Below are 17561 nucleotides of genomic sequence, written 5' to 3'. Positions count from 1 at the left end.
TGTCACTCTATCCCAAACCTGTCACTCTATCCCAAACCTGTCACCCTATCCCAAACCTGTCACTCTATCCCAAACCTGTCACTCTATCCCAAACCTGTCACCCTATCCCAAACCTGTCACCCTATCCCAAACCTGTCACTCTATCCCAAACCTGTCACCCTATCCCAAACCTGTCACCATATCCCAAACCTGTCACCCTATCGCAAACCTGTCACCCTATCCCAAACCTGTCACCCTATCCCAAACCTGTCACCCTATCCCAAACCTGTCACCCTATCCCAAACATGTCAATCTATCCCAAACCTGTCACTCTATCCCAAACCTGTCACCCTATCCCAAACCTGTCACCCTATCCCAAACATGTCAATCTATCCCAAACCTGTCACCCTATCCCAAACCTGTCACTCTATCCCAAACCTGTCACTCTATCCCAAACCTGTCACTCTATCCCAAACCTGTCACCCTATCCCAAACCTGTCACTCTATCCCAAACCACTGCCAGGTTTCCTGCTGTCTCTTCCGCTCTTCAACGAGACCATGTTTTCGTACGCCAGCGCCCCTTGGCCCCAGTCCCTCCTCAGTTACCTGTCCTTCATGGAGTTTGAGATCACCTTTCAGCCGGCCAGTCCTGACGGCACGCTGCTCTACAGCGACGACGCCAGCAGCCGGGACTTCTTGGCCATCAACCTGGTGGAAGGATACGTGGAGTTCCGCTTTGACTGTGGCTCTGGAGGGTCTGTCATTAGGTACAGGCTTCATTGAAAGATCTGTTTAGAAGATATGACTTTGTTACGACTGTTTTGTAGTGTTTGTAGACTTGTGCTGGCAACTCTTTGTTCATGTGTATAGGAAATGATGACTGTTTGACCCATGCTTTAACTGTCTGTGTGTGTCTGTGTCTGTGTGCGTATGTGTGTCTATGTCTGTTTATGTGTGTGCGTATGTGTGTCTCTGCGTGCGTGCGTGTGTGCGCATGTGTGTGTAGGAGTGAGGAGCAGGTCAGTATAGGTACATGGCATGAGCTGCGGGTCTCTCGTACAGCCAAGAGTGGCATCCTGCAGGTGGACAACCAGAGGCCCATGGAGGGCATAGCTGAGGTACAGGACTGGACTAGGATTTGACATTTCCAATAACTTTCCCAAAATTCCCAGGTTTTCCAGAAATCCTGGTCGGAGAATTACAGATGTCCTACCTTTTCTATCCTGATTCTGGGAATTTCCAGAAAACATTTTGTCAACTGGTTATTGTCATGCAAAAGACTGTCTGTTTCACGGTAATTGACCGTTAATTAACATAAACACGTTTAGCATCTCCATGCCTCCACACATACAAGCCACTGATGCACGCCTTTGGAACATCTACATTTAAAAAGTCAAACAAATTAATTTAATATACACCATCACAATAAATACATGATTTATTTTAGGCAGGTCTAAAGAAACATAATGATATGAAGAAAATGTATTTCAGAAAAACAGAATATGAGTTGGCCCATTGTATGTTATCTGGCTATGTGCTCTGCCTAGGCTGTAGGCTTATTCATTTAGCAACAAGATATGCTTAAGTCCTGTGCCATTATTTTATATTATATGATTTAATAGTTAGAAGAATATAATTCAATATTTTTCCCATTCTGGAACAAGTGTACATATGAAGGGACTATGTTGAGCATTAAAGTGATCATTTAAAACAGGTCCTCAACACTGGATTTAGAGTTCTTTGGCAACATTAGTTGTGAATGATACAAACCTTAGAATGTCTTAGAAATCATACCTATATGGGCCGCATGATGCGACTATAGACTATTGATGATTTGAGAAAGTTGAAAAAACATTGTTGCCGCCCATGGCATTGAATGGAAGGAAAGCCAGCGAGCATTTGGCCTCCCTTGATAAAGAAATATATAAAATAATAGCCAATCAGCGTTGAGCTAAATTGAGTGAGCTCAGCTGTGAATGGTCCTGGTGCACACAAAAAAAAGTGTCAAGGGAAGCCAGTATGGATTTGTCTTCAGACCAATCACATCACGAGCCAAACGTCATTATTGACAGAAAAAAATGGAATTGTTGCATCTCGTTGTGTTGTTGTCCTCCGGTGGCTAGCTAGCTAAAATCGTCCCTTTCCTAAATTAGCCATTACATTTGGAGACAGGGATTTGAACTTGTGGTTGTACTTAATTCTCCGTACTGGCCAACAATTATAACGGCGATTCTGATTCAACCATTAATTCATACATTGTTGTTCCCCTGGCCTGAGAGGATGGAAGTTCAATATGTAGCTAGACTTAGTATGCTAACGTTAACTAGCTGGCCTGGCGCGCCTTTGCCCATGAAGTTAAGCTAGCGAGCAAGTATTTTAGCCAGGTAACCTAGGACAACAAAAGATAATAGCGTGTACTGTATGGAAGAGTCATATACTGTTTAGGCAACATGAAAGAGGAGGATGGCATTGGCGTTTCTCTACAAGTAGAATAAATCCACATGTTTTCACACATACATGCACACACACACAAACACACACAGAAATCAATAGCATGGACAGCCACATAATATTTAGCTTACATGGATTGGACTAATTAGTTTTTGTTATCTTTTAGTTGTCACTGTATTAGACTAAGCAGAGGTGATTAGATGATGTTGAAATGGTGCTGGAATAGTGGAGGCAGATCCTGTTTTCTTTGTGACTTGTGGTAACTCTCTGTGGTTCTAAACCAATAGTTGTTTTTAATAGTCCGAAAATGCAGGGAAACATTACCTTGCTTGACCATGCTGTAAGTCATGTAACTGTTTGTTACATGCAATATGTTTTGTTGACTTCGCCAGACAGATGTTGCTCTCCGGTTTTGTAATGAAACAAATGTGTGGTTGAATTTATTCTGCCACTGTGTCCAGAGTGCATAAAAGGAGATTACCGTGACTCAATGCTCATGTGGAATTTTACTGCGTTTCTTTTTGTCCAATTTGTACTGAATTTGACATTTCTCATAACTGCCTGTAATATGGTAACCACAACATCCCTACAGTTGACCATGTAACCTGACCAGGTAGAAACTCTAGGTGTTTTCCTAGGTCAGGTGGCATGGTAAGGAACAATTTTACTGTGACTCTACTGTGACTCTACTCTACTGTGACTCCACTCTACTGTGACTCCACTGTAACTCTACTGTGACTCTACTCTACTCTACTGTAACTCTACTTTAACTGTACTCTACTCTACTGTGACTCTACTCTACTGTGACTCTACTCTACTGTGACTCTACTCTACTCTACTGTGACTCTACTCTACCGTGACTCCACTCTACTGTGACTCCACTGTAACTCTACTGTGACTCTACTCTACTGTGACTCTACTCTACTCTACTGTAACTCTACTGTGACTCTACTCTACTCTACTGTAACTCTACTGTGACTCCACTGTAACTCTACTCTACTGTGACTCTACTCTACTGTGACTCCACTGTAACTCTACTGTGACTACTCTACTGTGACTCTACTCTACTCTACTGTAACTCTACTTTAACTCTACTCTACTCTACTGTGACTCTACTGTAACTCTACTCTACTGTGACTCTACTCTACTATGACTCCACTGTAACTCTACTGTGACTAATCTACTGTGACTCTACTCTACTGTAACTCTACTTTAACTCTACTCTAATCTACTGTGTCTCTACTGTGACTCTACTGTAACTCTACTCTACTGTGACTCTACTCTACTGTAACTCTACTCTACTGTGACTCTACTCTACTGTGACTCTACTGTGACTCTACTCTACTGTAACTCTACTCTACTGTGACTCTACTCTACTGTGACTCTACTGTAACTCTACTCTACTGTGACTCTACTCTACTGTGACTATACTCTACTGTAACTCTACTCTACTGTGACTCTAATCTAATGTGACTGTACTCTACTGTAACTCTACTCTACTGTGACTCTACTGTGACTCTACTGTAACTCTACTCTACTGTAACTCTACTCTACTGTGACTCTAATCTAATGTGACTGTACTCTACTGTAACTCTACTGTGACTCTACTGTGACTCTACTGTAACTCTACTCTACTGTAACTCTACTCTACTGTGACTCTACTCTACTGTGACTCTACTGTAACTCTACTCTACTGTAACTCTACTCTACTGTAACTCTACTCTACTGTGACTCTACTCTACTGTGACTACTGTGACTCTACTCTACTGTGTCTCTACTGTGACTCTACTCTACTGTGTCTCTACTGTGACTCTACTCTACTGTGACTCCTCCTCCTCCAGGGAGCCTTCACTCAGATCAAGTGCAGCTCTCCTCTGTACATCGGCGGAGTGCCACAATATGACAAAACCAAGAGCGCCGCGGCCGTGCTCCGCCCCTTCAGCGGCACCATCCAGAAGGTACTGTTACTGTATAGATGACTCAGGTTGAGGTGCTGAAACAGCCGTACCTCCTGCTCTGGTCAAAGATAGTGCGCTATGTAGGGGAATAGGGTGCCACAGTCTCTCCGGGGGTCCGTTCAGTTCGATTACATGTTTGCTACATTGTGTAACGTCTTGTACTGAACGACACGTTTCTTGAACATTCTTGACTTTGAGGTACGTTTGCTCCGTTTGGTGGGTGAGGCGAGGTGTTGCTTGAAGCAGTGAGTGAACGTATTTAAAGGGCAGGGGCTATTCCGACAGCGTTCCCTAAGCCACAACCCAACCCCTCCCCGTTTTTTTCCAACTGGTCGTTCAGAACATCAACTGTTTCTGTTTTTAATTGAACGTTGCATTATGTGTTTTCGTACTGAACACAGCCCAGTTGTTAGGTTCTTACTGCATGTGTCCCAGAGTTCCTAGTAAATAATGAGTCAGATAAAGAGCCAGATAAAGAGTCAGATGAAGAGTCAGATAAAGAGTCAGATAAAGAGTCAGATAAAGAGTCAGATAAAGAGTCAGATGAAGAGCCAGATAAAGAGTCAGATAAAGAGCCAGATAAAGAGCCAGATAAAGAGCCAGATGAAGAGTCAGATGAAGAGCCAGATAAAGAGTCAGATGAAGAGTCAGATGAAGAGCCAGATAAAGAGTCAGATGAAGAGCCAGATGAAGAGTCAGATGAAGAGTCAGATAAAGAGTCAGATAAAGAGTCAGATGAAGAGTCAGATGAAGAGTCAGATAAAGAGTCAGATAAAGAGTCAGATAAAGAGTCAGATGAAGAGCCAGATGAAGAGTCAGATGAAGAGTCAGATGAAGAGCCAGATAAAGAGCCAGATAAAGAGCCAGATAAAGAGCCAGATGAAGAGTCAGATGAAGAGCCAGATGAAGAGTCAGATGAAGAGTCAGATGAAGAGCCAGATGAAGAGTCAGATGAAGAGTCAGATGAAGAGTCAGATGAAGAGTCAGATGAAGAGCCAGATAAAGAGTCAGATATCCCACAAACACAACTGATTTGGCTTTTCAAATACATGTTAAAGTCTTGGGATGGCCCATCTGACCACAGTATTTTGACTTTTGTGTATATTTCTCATCGATTGTTGTTAATGTGTGTACTGTGGCAAGTTGACATATATTTTACAATGGTCAACTCAATTCATTAATTTATTCATTCATTTGTTAATTCATTCAGTACTTCATTCATTCATTTGTTTGTATAGGAGAAGGAAACAATACAATGATTGTTCATTTAACGTTCTCCTCATCTACCTGCCCTCCCCACCCTCCCCTCTACATTTAACGTTCTCCTCATCTACCTGCCCCCCCACCCTCCCCTCTACTTGTTGTGTCAGCTGGTTCTAAATGACCGCAGCATCCCACTGACCAAGGACTTTGCTCTGGGGGTGAATGTGGAGAACGCAGCCCACCCATGTGTGCAGAGTCCCTGTGCCAACGGCGGCACCTGCAGGCCCAAATGGGATGGCTACGAGTGTGACTGCCCTCTCGGCTACGATGGCCGGCACTGCCAGAAGGGTGAGAGAAGGAAAATAAATTGTTCCCACGTCCACATTTTCCACAAGTTATACTCTGTAGGCTACATTCCGTATGACAAGGTAGATTTTCAACATTTTGGTGGAAAATATTCTGCATTTAAATGTACATTTTAATGTATGTAATATATTTAAACAACATAATCTCTCCTAAGCCGTTGTCTTATCTGTTTTATGCTTTCGCTGTGCAGAATGTGGGAATTACTGTTTAAACAGTAAGTTTTCTATCACCATCATGTTCGTAAAAACTAGGCTACCTCTGTTCATCTACCATATCAGACTTTAATAACGCTGTTTGTACACTTTTTTTGTTTACCTAGGGTGTATTTACTAGGAACCACACAGAACAAACAGGCAAAAACCAGGAAGGAACTCTCATGAATTTGTAAATCAGAAACTCTCAAATTCGTTGCAAAACGTGTTCAGTTGCAAAATATTTTGCTACCGTGTGCACTAATGAATACACCCCTGTTCATTATCCTGTGTAGAGTTGTCTGTGTCCTGGTTCCCCTCAGTTAGTACCATGCTTAGGAGGACATCTAGTGGCCACATTGTGTAAATGTTATTTTCTTTTCAGCTGTCACAGATGCCATTGAGATTCCACAATTCATTGGCCGCAGCTACCTCACATACGACAATCGTGAAATCCTGAAAAGGTTTGTCTACGTGTGTGTGGGTGTGTGTGCGTGTGTGTGTGTATGCATGTACGTGTGCTTTAGAGTGAAAACACTACCACTGAAATAGTATTTTCTGAAGCATTAGGTTCAGACAAAAATACTATGGCTTCAGCAGTAGTTGAGTTATACCGCATCACATAGTTTCTGTATATTAGCTTTAGTCAGATGATGTACACTACACAGTCAGCCAATGTGAGAATAACATAGTCAACTAGAAAGCCCTCTGGGTTTGTGGGATTTTAAGGAAAGTGTTGTGTGCCACTCTGTGCTGACATATCCTGTGTTTCCCACCCCAGGGTTTCGGGCGTCAGGACCAACATGTTTATGCGCTTTAAGAGCACGGCGAAGGATGGTCTGTTGCTATGGCGAGGCGACAGTCAAGTGAGGCTCAACAGTGACTTCCTGTCTTTAGGACTGCAGGATGGAGCACTCATTTTTAGGTGAACCCCTGATCTCACACACCCCTCGACCACACCTTCCCTTTTCCCTAATGGTGAACCTCTGACATCACACACCCCTCGACCACACCTTCCCTTTTCCCTAATGGTGAACCTCTGACATCACTCTGGTCCACACCTTCCCTTTTCCCTAATGGTGAACCTCTGACATCACTCTAGTCCACACCTTCCCTTTTCCCTAATGGTGAACCTCTGACATCACTCTAGTCCACACCTTCCCTTTTCCCTAATGGTGAACCTCTGACATCACTCTAGTCCACACCTTCCCTTTTCCCTAATGGTGAACCTCTGACATCACTCTAGTCCACACCTTCCCTTTTCCCTAATGGTGAACCTCTGACATCACTCTAGTCCACACCTTCCCTTTTCCCTAATGGTGAACCTCTGACATCACTCTAGTCCACACCTTCCCTTTTCCCTAATGGTGAACCTCTGACATCACTCTAGTCCACACCTTCCCTTTTCCCTAATGGTGAACCTCTGACATCACACATCACTCTAGTCCACACTAGAGGTTGACCGGTTAATCGGCACAGTCGCGAAAAAAGCACTGTTGTTGCACCAATGTACCTAATCATAAACATCAATACCTTTCTTAAAATCAATACACAAGTATATATTTTTAAACCTGCATATTTAGTTAAAATAAATTCATGTTAGCAGGCAATATTAACTAGGGAAATTGTGTCACTTCTCTTGCGTTCTGTGCAAGCAGAGTCAGGGTATATGCAGCAGTTTGGGCCGCCTGGCTCGTTGCGAACTGTGTGAAGACCATTACTTCCTAACAAAGAGCGTAATTAATTTGCCAGATTTTTCCATAATTATGACATAACATTGAAGGTTGTGCAATGTAACAGGAATATTTAGACTTATGGATGCCACCCGTTCGATAAAATATGGAACGGTTCCATATTTCACTGAAAGAATAAACATTTTCTTTTCGAAATGATAGTTTCAGGATTTGACCATATTAATGACCAAAGGCTCATATTTCTGTGTGTTTATTATATTATAATTAAGTCTAGGATTTGATATTTGATAGAGCAGTCTGACTGAGCGGTGGTAGGCAGCAGCAGGCTCGTAAGCATTCATTCAAACAGTACTTTCCTGCGTTTTCCAGCAGCTCTTCGCAATGCTTGAAGCACAGCGCTGTTTATGACTTCAAGCCTGTCAACTCCCGAGATTAGGCTGGCAATACTATAGTGCCTATAAGAACATCCAATCGTCAAAGGTATATGAAATACAAATGGTTATAGAGAGAAATAGTCCTATAATTCCTATAATAACTACAACCTATAACTTGTTAACTGGGAATATTGAAGACTCCTGTTAAAAGGAACCACCAGCTTTCATATGTTCTCATGTTCTGAGCAAGGAACTTAAACGTTAGCTTTTTTACATGGTACATATTGCACTTTTACTTTCTTCTCCAACACTGTTTTTGCATTATTTAAACCAAATTGAACATGTTTCATTATTTATTTGAGACAACATTTATTTTTATTTATGTATTATATTAAGTTAAAATAAGTGTTAATTCAGTATTGTTGTAATTGTCATTATTACAAATATATATATAAATAAAAATCGGCCGATTAATCGGCATCTGGTTTTTTTTGGTCCTCCAATAATCGGTATCGGCGTTGAAAAATCAGAATCGGTCAACCTCTAGTCCACACCTTCCCTTTCCCTAATGCTTCCTGCAGAAGAAACTCCTCTGGTCATGCTGTGGTAAGACAGCACAAACAGGTCTGGGACCAGGCTGGTAAAAACATTGCCCAGCCTTTTCTTTCCGTATCTTTGGGACAGTTTCCTGGATACAGATTAAGGCCAGGATTTATTGCGATTCGCGTTAAATCCGCAATATAGCGCAATTTGCACTTAAAGGTAATTTCCGATTGAGATTGACATATGCAGTGTTTACCGTGAATGCGTTCTCCACAAATGCGGGAACATTGCCTTTAAAAGGTGCATAGCCCGAAAAGGATGAATCTACTCTTAGACTAAAAAGTAGGCTCCATACACCATTTTGTTGGTCCAGGACTAGGCATAATCGGCATCTGGGAAACCAACCCTTTGAGTTGAGCCTTGTCGAATGTGCATTGTTTCATTCCTGGCTGTGGGATGATTGTAGCAGTAGTTAATTCCAATGTTGTCTTCCTGTGTCTGTAGCTATAACCTGGGCAGTGGTGTGGCCAATGTGATCGTCAACGGAACCTTCAGCGATGGAAGGTGGCACAGAGTAAAGGCTGTCAGGTGCTTTTCAATGCCTTCTCACTTGGAAATTAAAAGAAGAAAAATGCATTACATTCTACTAGGGTTTCTGGGAATACAACATAATGTGTCTTATTGCAGGTGGCAAACTTGTATGACATTGTAGATTAATCTCCCATTTGATCTAGTATCCGTTGTAACATTTTGTGCATATGGAATCAGGCAGTGTCTAAGACATTTGGGAAGAATTTGGAGGTCTGTCTCATTGCTTCAATTGGACTTCTTTAGACAAGTCTGGGAAATAGACATAAAACTGTATGTGTATTTATGTTTAACCCTGCGTGTGTGTGTGATTCTCTGCCTTGATGTGTGTGCATATCTCACTGTAGTCTCTAGGCCAGTGTTGGGTATGTTGCAGCGTACAGCGGCATTATGGGCCACAAAAAAGACTTGAGGAATGACAGTAAATGACAGGAATGACAGTAAATGTACATGTATTGTACACCAAGACCCCATCAATGGACAGCTCTTACTTAATGTAGAATACGGCCATATTTGGGGTCCAAGTGGATTGATTCTCTCATGACCTGCTTAGCTCCATTTTATTGAGCTAGCATCCATAACATGATTCGAAAGATGAAAGACGTAATTACTCTCTTCCTATCTGGAACCTCTCATCCATTCATTTCTCTCTCTCTACTCCCCCCCCTTCGTTGTGTGTCATTCTGCTGCGCATCCTTCCTGTTGTTGTGTGTTCTTCAGGGATGGCCAGACTGGGAAGCTGACGGTGGATGACTATGGGGTCCAGACTGGCAGGTCACCTGGGAAGATGAGACAGCTGAACGTCAACGGGGTCTTGTATGTCGGTATGTCACCACCACAGCTATTTAGTCACCTATATTATTCCTGGGGTTGCACATTGAGTCACTCCACCTCTGAAAGTTCTGTGACTCCCGGCTGACAGTTCCACTAACTCCATTCTCAATTGCCGCTGATTAAGATTTCATCCAAAAGTGCAATGTCATCGTATTTTTAAGAAACTAGTGTGTAGTTTACACTAAATCATCATTAGTCCCCGTTAAAAGTGACTGGGCAGTGAAGTAGGTGCAGCCGTGGCAGGTAGCCTGGCGGGTAGGAGCGTTGGGCCAGTAACCCAAAGGTTACTATATCGAATCCCCGAGCTGACAAGGTAAAAATCTGTCGTTCTACCCATGAGCAAGGCAGTTAACCTACTGTTCCCTGGGCGCCGATGACGTGGATGTCGATTTAAGGCAGCCTTCCGCACCTCTCTGATTTAGAGGGGTTGGGTTAAATGCGGAAGACAGATTTCAGTTGAATGCATTCAGTTGTACAAATGACTAGGTATCCCCCTTTCCCTTCCATGGATAGTCTCCTGGATTCTCACTGCATCCTCCGTTCCAATGTCTGTCTGGTGGTTCCTCAGTTCCTCTGTCTGTCTGTCTGTCTGTCTGGGGGTGGTTCCTCAGTTCCTCTGTCTGTCTGTCTGTCTGTCTGTCTATCTGTCTGGCGGTTCATCAGTTGCAATGTCTGTCTGTCTGTCTGGCGGTTCCTCAGTTCCAATTTCTGTCTGTCTGTCTGTCTGTCTGTCTGTCTGTCTGTCTGTCTGTCTGTCTGTCTGTCTGTCTGTCTGTCTGTCTGTCTGTCTGTCTGTCTGGCGGTTCCTTAGTTCCAATGTCTGTCTGTCTGTCTGTCTGTCTGGCGGTTCCTCAGTTCCAATGTCTGTCTGTCTGTCTGTCTGGCGCTTCCTCAGTTCCAATGTCTGTCTGTCTGGCGGTTCCACTGTCTGTCTGATGGTTGGAAGACTAAATGTAAGCTAGTACAACCTGTGTTGATCATGATATGATGATGATGATGGTTAAGATAGCAATAACAGCAATGATAATAGTTATGACTGTGATGATAATGGTTATGATGGTGATGATAATTGTTATGATGGTGATGAAGCTCAGTTGGTAGAGCATGGTGTTTGCAACACCAGGGGTGTGGGTTCGATTCCCACGGGGGGCCAAGTACGAAGAAAATAAAATGTATGAAATGAAAATGAAATGTATGCATTCACTACTGTAAGTCGCTCTGGATAAGAGCGTCTGCTAAATGACTAAAATGTAAAATGTAAATGTAATGATGTTGACAAAGAAAATGATCATGATGATAGTGATGGCAATTTGGGTGATGGTGATGATAATGGTTATGATGGTGATGATAAGGGTGGTCATGGTCAGAAATGTCATATTGTAATTATGGTGATGATGAAGATGAGTAGGATTACAACTTGAATACCTGATGTCTCTGCTCTGCCTAGGGGGGATGAAGGAGATTGCTCTGCACACTAACCGGCAGTACAGTGGAGGTCTGGTGGGCTGCGTCTCCCACTTCACCCTGTCCACCGACTACCACCTCTCCCTAGTGGAGGACGCTGCCGATGGCAAGAACATCAACACTTGTACCAACTAAAAGTCCTGTGTGTCCAGGGCCCGTAGTCATTAAGCATCTCAGAGTAGGAGTGCTGATCTAGAATCAGTTTTGCCTTTTAGATGAGAAAGCATGGACAGGGAGACCTGATCCTATATCAGCACTTCTACTCTGAGATGCTTTGTGAATACGGGCCTTGGGCTTTCTGTCCACTCAGCAGCAAGACACGTTCACCAAAGGACCCAATAACACAAGTGCAACGAGACTGGAGTGGAGAGACCTCGCTAGAACTTCCTGAAATGTAAGGTTGCAATTTTGACATCCGAAGGACAATTTCATGGGATGGTTTCGAAGATATCCATATATTTTTTTCTACATCCTTATTGGATGATTTGGAGAACCAAAAGATGTAGTAATGAAGGATGTTTTTGATAAAGTGACATGATGTTTGTAGAAAAATAACCTTTTTTTAGTTGTATTTTTTAAGCCTGCTCTTGGGTCACAGAGTCATGTGATTGTTGTGTTGTGGTGTCTGTATCAATCAGTCCATAGACTACAGTGTTTTTGACTTCAATTCATGTGAGTTGTTTGCAGGTTGCTAGTGTTTGGTGGCACCTTATTTGGGGAGAACGGGCTTGTGGTAATGACTGGAGCGGAAACAGTGGAATGGTATCAAATACACCAAACACATGGTTTCCAGGTGTTTGATGCCATTCCATTTACTCCGTTCCGGCCATTATTATGAGCTGTCCTCCCCTCAGCAGCCTCCACTGCTGGAAGGTATGAAGATCAGCCGTGAGTGTCTAGGTGTTTCTTTCTTTCCCCCTGTCTGGATATCAGGACATTTTCCTCTTTGAGTATCCATGTCTCTCTGCTTTTTCTCTACAACAAAGAAATATGCCAGATGGACACTATCATTATTGCACAGAAAAATATACAAGTCCCCAGCGTTTCACAAACTTGGTCCTCGGGACCCCAAGAGGTGCACGTTTAGTGTTTTGCCCTAACACTACACAGCTGATTCAAATGATCAAAGCTTGATGATTAGCTGATTATTTGAATCAGCTGTGTAGTGCTAGGGCCAAAAACCAAAACGTGCACCTCTTGGGGTTCCGAGGTCCGAGTTTTGGGAAACCCTGATATAAGTCAACCAAAGTAATGTGTGGAAAACACCATCACCCTCTTAATGTGATATGATGTACTGCACATGTCAGCCTTTTAGTTGTGTTGTCGCTCCTGTTTTGAACCTAATGAATTTCCCCAGTTGTGTGTATTTCAAACCACAAATACTAACAGAACATTTAGTTACCAAGTCATCTCAGGCCTAGGCTTACTGCAATAAGAAGTTCACCACCAAGGACATTCTGACAATGTTCTGTGTTGATATTTTGTCTGATTTTGTTGCTAAAATGTTAATGTTTGATTTAAAACAGAAAATAATACTCAATGTTCAGAGAACATTGCTAATGATAGATATTTGGAATAAAAAATGTGATTGATTTCAATGAAGTTCAAACAGGCAGCTGTTATCTAGCTAATATGTTACCATTTGATTTGGACTGTGCTATGGTAACTACTGCATTCCACAGAAATCAATCAAGACATTGCCACAGCTTTTAAGTTCCCTCTTTTGTGAAGATGACGTTTTTTGCCGTGTTCCTTTTGATGTTCCTTTGATGTCATTATATATATTTTGTCATCATATATTTTGTCTATGGCCTACTGCAAATCTTTGAATAATGACTCCCCTTCTGACTGCTCCGAATAAAATGACTGGCTGAAGTGGACTATTTTACAAAATTGCCTCCACAAATAGTCAGTGAAAGAAAATGTTGGTTTGACACAAACACATTTTGTTCTTCTATCCTCGTGGGAACCTAAAATGTATTTCCATTCCAAATCCTATTTTCCTTAACCCATACCCTAACCTAACTCCTGAACCTCTTACCCTAACCCTAATTCTAACCCTAACCATTAAGGTTAAAATAGCCTTTGTCCTCATGGGGAATGTGGGAAATGTCCGTACAAGGGAGAATTTTCTTTGTTCTTCTATCCTTGTGGGGACTTTTGGAGATTTTATGTCCCCTCAAGGATAGAAGAACAACCCCCCCACCACACACACACACACACACTTTTCTGTTGACAAACTTGAAGCTGCTTGAGTCTCACCTCGTCCTTCACCTCTTGACCGCTCCTTCTGTGAAAGAGAAGAACAGTACAAGAATCACAGCAGGAACGGCCTCCGTTGGGTAATTTCTTGACGTATTGATGGCTTGGAAAAATCTGACTGTTTATTACTTTGGATGTTTGTTATGAGTTGTTTATTTGAATTCCCTTTGGATGAGTCTTTTGACATCCCTGTGATGAATGACACTTGAGCATCCCCCTACAGTTTGTTGTCGTGCACTGTGACTTCACTTGTTTCTATTGGGTTGCAAAAATATATATATTTTTTTTCCAGAGAGCTTTGTTGACATGCCAGGATGGATCTCCAATTCAAATCTGGCTTTATACCTGCGGTTTGAACAGGTATAAAGTCAAGGTTGGTGATTTACTGCCACCTGGAGTTATGGAATGTTTGCTCTTTGATCCTTCCTTAACCCATAGAAAGTCCCATCCAGATTACTATTTCAAAATGGTGAAAGACCTCAATGGCGCTGCCCATGCAAAAAACAGGCTTTGGGCCAAGTGCGCCCTCTATCCAACTATGGAGCCGGGTGCACATCACACGCATGTCCATTAACAGATTACAGCAGCTACTTTCTTGAATGAGATCAAAAGGGCACTCCAGCAGAGAACGGAGCATGATTTCACATCCCAAAATGCCATTGAATAGTAGACATAGAGGTTACATTTGATTTGAATCAATAGCTGGGAGATTATTTTGTGAATCTGCAATGTCACGCCACATCAAATCCTGCTGGGTGTTACCAATAATATCAGTGCTACAAATCAATGGCGTTCCTCCATGCCCTGGGCCAGACGGGCCAGTTAGCTGTTCATGCGGGGATCCACAATCTAGTCTCATTTCCACTGCATCTGTGACCTAATTCTCCACCCTTCTTCCAAATTGTGCACTTGACCACTTTATCGCTTGAATTTAACAACAGTAGAAACTCCCTTCATTCCAATGCGCCTTACACCAAATCCTATATGCATTTAAATCCATGACAGGGAGTATGCAAATGCAGTCTTCTGGAAGAGGAGATCTGGGACGCTAGCTAAAGATAGGAGCAGACATGTATCCCCAAAACCCAGAAAGATGTTCAGACATTCAATAAAAAGGCTTTGCCATTAGAGTGATGAAATAATGTGTATTGGCTTTTCCAGGTAACTGAAGTTTATATGCTGATAAACACTGATGATAAGCCAAACCCTTTATGATGGTTGAATGATCTCCAATGAAACAGTGTGATTTTGACCCTGGTTTAGCTGAAACTGCAGGACACTACAGTACATTCTGTGACTCTGTAATAATGTGTTAGTTAATTAATAAATGATGAATGAACAATTCTAGTCAGGTTGTGCTGCCTGTAGCCACTTAGAAATGTCCAAATTGAGATGATTACATTATTCAATAATATACAATAATATAACATAATTTACTTTGAATTGCTGTCACTAAGCATATGACACACACATTTTTAAATAGCTGCCTTGTGCTCGCTACTGGTGTATTTTAGAATATGTATAAATTATGCAGCATGTTCAGAGACACACTGTTCTTGGTGAGGCTGTGAGGGAATCTGATTGTCATTGTGCTCAGAGTATTCCTGTAACATTGACATAAAATAATCTTTGTAAAATTGTCCTAAGAGTATTTCTGTAACACTGACCTGAGAATATTTTTGTAACATTGACCTGAGAGTATTTCTGTAACAATGACATAAGAGTATCTATGTAACTCACAGTAACATTATTAATTGTTCAAGTACTGTTCCCATGCTACCCCTTCTGAGGGGAAATGGCAAAAAACTGGTCATACTTGAATGAACTACAATTTAAAAAGGCTGTATATGTCATTCATGAAGTCTTTATGAGCACTACATAAGTGCTTCACATGATGTTGTAAAAAAGCAAAGCCAAACTGCATAAAAGGTGATATCATTACAAAGGGTGCTTTGCCACCCTTCATACAGCATGACATGCTTATGATTTCTGAAGAATTTATGCCTTATAAAGTGTTTATGAAGGCTTCAATTAAAGCATAGTATTATGTAGTATGTACTGTAGTAGTAGTATGCAGTATTATGTAGTAGTATGTAGTAGTGTAATATTATGTAGTAGTAGTATTATGTAGTAGTATGTAGTATTATGTAGTAGTATTATGTAGTAGTACAGCATGTAATAGTATGTAGTAGTATGTAGTAATAGTAGTATTATGTAGTTGTATTTAGTAGTATGTAGTAGGAGGTGTGTAGTAGTAGTATGCAGTAGTGTGTAGTATTAGTATCTAATAGCATGTAGTAGTATTATGTAGTAGTAGTAAATTCAGCAAAAAAAGAAACGTCCTCTCACTGTCAACTGTGTTTATTTTCAGCAAACTTAGCATGTGAAAATATTTGTATGAACATAACAAGATTCAACAACTAAGACATAAACTAAACAAGTTTACATAAACTGAACAAGTGACAAACAGAAATGGAATAATGTGTCCCTGAACAAAGGGGGGGTCAAAATCAAAAGTAACAGTCAGCATCTGGTGTGGCCACCAGCTGCATTAAGTATGGTAGTGCATCTTCTCATGTACTGTACCAGATTTGCCAGTTATTGCTGTGAGATGTTCTTCCACCAAGGCACCTGCAAGTTCCCGGACATTTCTGGGGGGAATGGCCCTAGCCCTCACCTTCCGATCCAACAGGTCCCAGACGTGCTCAATGGGATTGAGATCCGGGCTCTTCGCTGGCCGTGGCAGAACACTGACATTCCTGTCTTGCAGGAAATCACGCACAGAACGAGCAGTATGGCTTGTGGCATTGTCATGCTGGAGGGTCATGTCAGGATGAGCCTGCAGGAAGGGTACCACATGAGGGAGGAGGATGTCTTCCCTGTAACACACAGCATTGAGATTGTCTGCAATGACAACAGGCTCAGTTCGATGATGCTGTGACGCACCTCCCCAGACCATGACGGACCCTCCACTTCCAAATCGATCCCGCTCCAGAGTACAGGCCTCGGTGTAACGCTCATTCCCTCGACGATAAACGCGAATCCGACCATCACCCCTGGTGAGACAAAACCGTGACTCGTCAGTGAAGAGCACTTTTTGCCAGTCCTGTCTGGTCCAGCAACGGTGGGTTTGTGCCCATAGGCGACGTTGTTGCCGGTGATGTCTGGTGAGGACCTGCCTTACAACAGGCCTACAAGCCCTCAGTCCAGCCTCTCTCAGCCTATTGCGGACAGTCAGCGCTGATGGAGCGATTGTGCATTCCTGGTGTAACTCGGGCAGTTGTTGCCATCCTGTACCTGCCCCACAGGTGTGATGTTCAGATGTACCGATCCTGTACAGGTGTTGTTACACGTGGTCTGCCACTGCGAGGACGATCAGCTGTCCGTCCTGTCTCCCTGTAGCACCGTCTTAGGCGTCTCACAGTACGGACATTGCAATGTATTGCCCTGGCCACATCTGCAGTCCGCATGCCTCCTTGAAGCATGTCTAAGGCACGTTCACGCAGATGAGCATGGACCCTGGGCATCTTTCTTTTGTTTTTTTCAGAGTCAGTAGAAAGGCTTCTTTAGTGTCTTAGGTTTTCATAACTGTGACCTTAATTGCCTACCGTCTGTAAGCTGTTAGTGTCTTAATAACCGTTCTACAGGTGCATG

At 42.4% G+C, this 17561-nt stretch overlaps 1 protein-coding gene across 2 annotated transcripts in view; it reads left to right on the top strand.

Annotated features, from left to right (window-relative positions):
- egflam (EGF-like, fibronectin type III and laminin G domains) overlaps positions 1 to 12718 on the top strand; it is a 41038-nt gene extending 28320 nt beyond the window's left edge. The window contains exons 15-24 of one of the 2 annotated variants that reach the window (XM_029717987.1): positions 503 to 746; positions 986 to 1097; positions 4272 to 4388; positions 5759 to 5939; positions 6148 to 6171; positions 6534 to 6612; positions 6930 to 7073; positions 9264 to 9347; positions 10068 to 10171; positions 11629 to 12718. In XM_029717987.1, coding sequence (XP_029573847.1) covers positions 503 to 746; positions 986 to 1097; positions 4272 to 4388; positions 5759 to 5939; positions 6148 to 6171; positions 6534 to 6612; positions 6930 to 7073; positions 9264 to 9347; positions 10068 to 10171; positions 11629 to 11780 — 1241 coding nt within the window. In that variant the 3' untranslated portion in view covers positions 11781 to 12718. The remainder of the gene's footprint in view (positions 1 to 502; positions 747 to 985; positions 1098 to 4271; positions 4389 to 5758; positions 5940 to 6147; positions 6172 to 6533; positions 6613 to 6929; positions 7074 to 9263; positions 9348 to 10067; positions 10172 to 11628) is intronic. The other variant, XM_029717989.1, reaches the window with a different exon arrangement.
- The last annotated feature ends 4843 nt before the right edge of the window (positions 12719 to 17561 follow it).

The sequence above is a fragment of the Salmo trutta genome, chromosome 27, assembly GCF_901001165.1.
Source record: "Salmo trutta chromosome 27, fSalTru1.1, whole genome shotgun sequence".
In the NCBI taxonomy this organism is placed as follows: domain Eukaryota; kingdom Metazoa; phylum Chordata; class Actinopteri; order Salmoniformes; family Salmonidae; genus Salmo; species Salmo trutta.
The sequence above is the reverse complement of the archived record's forward strand: the minus strand, read 5'-3'. Positions and strand labels throughout refer to the sequence as shown.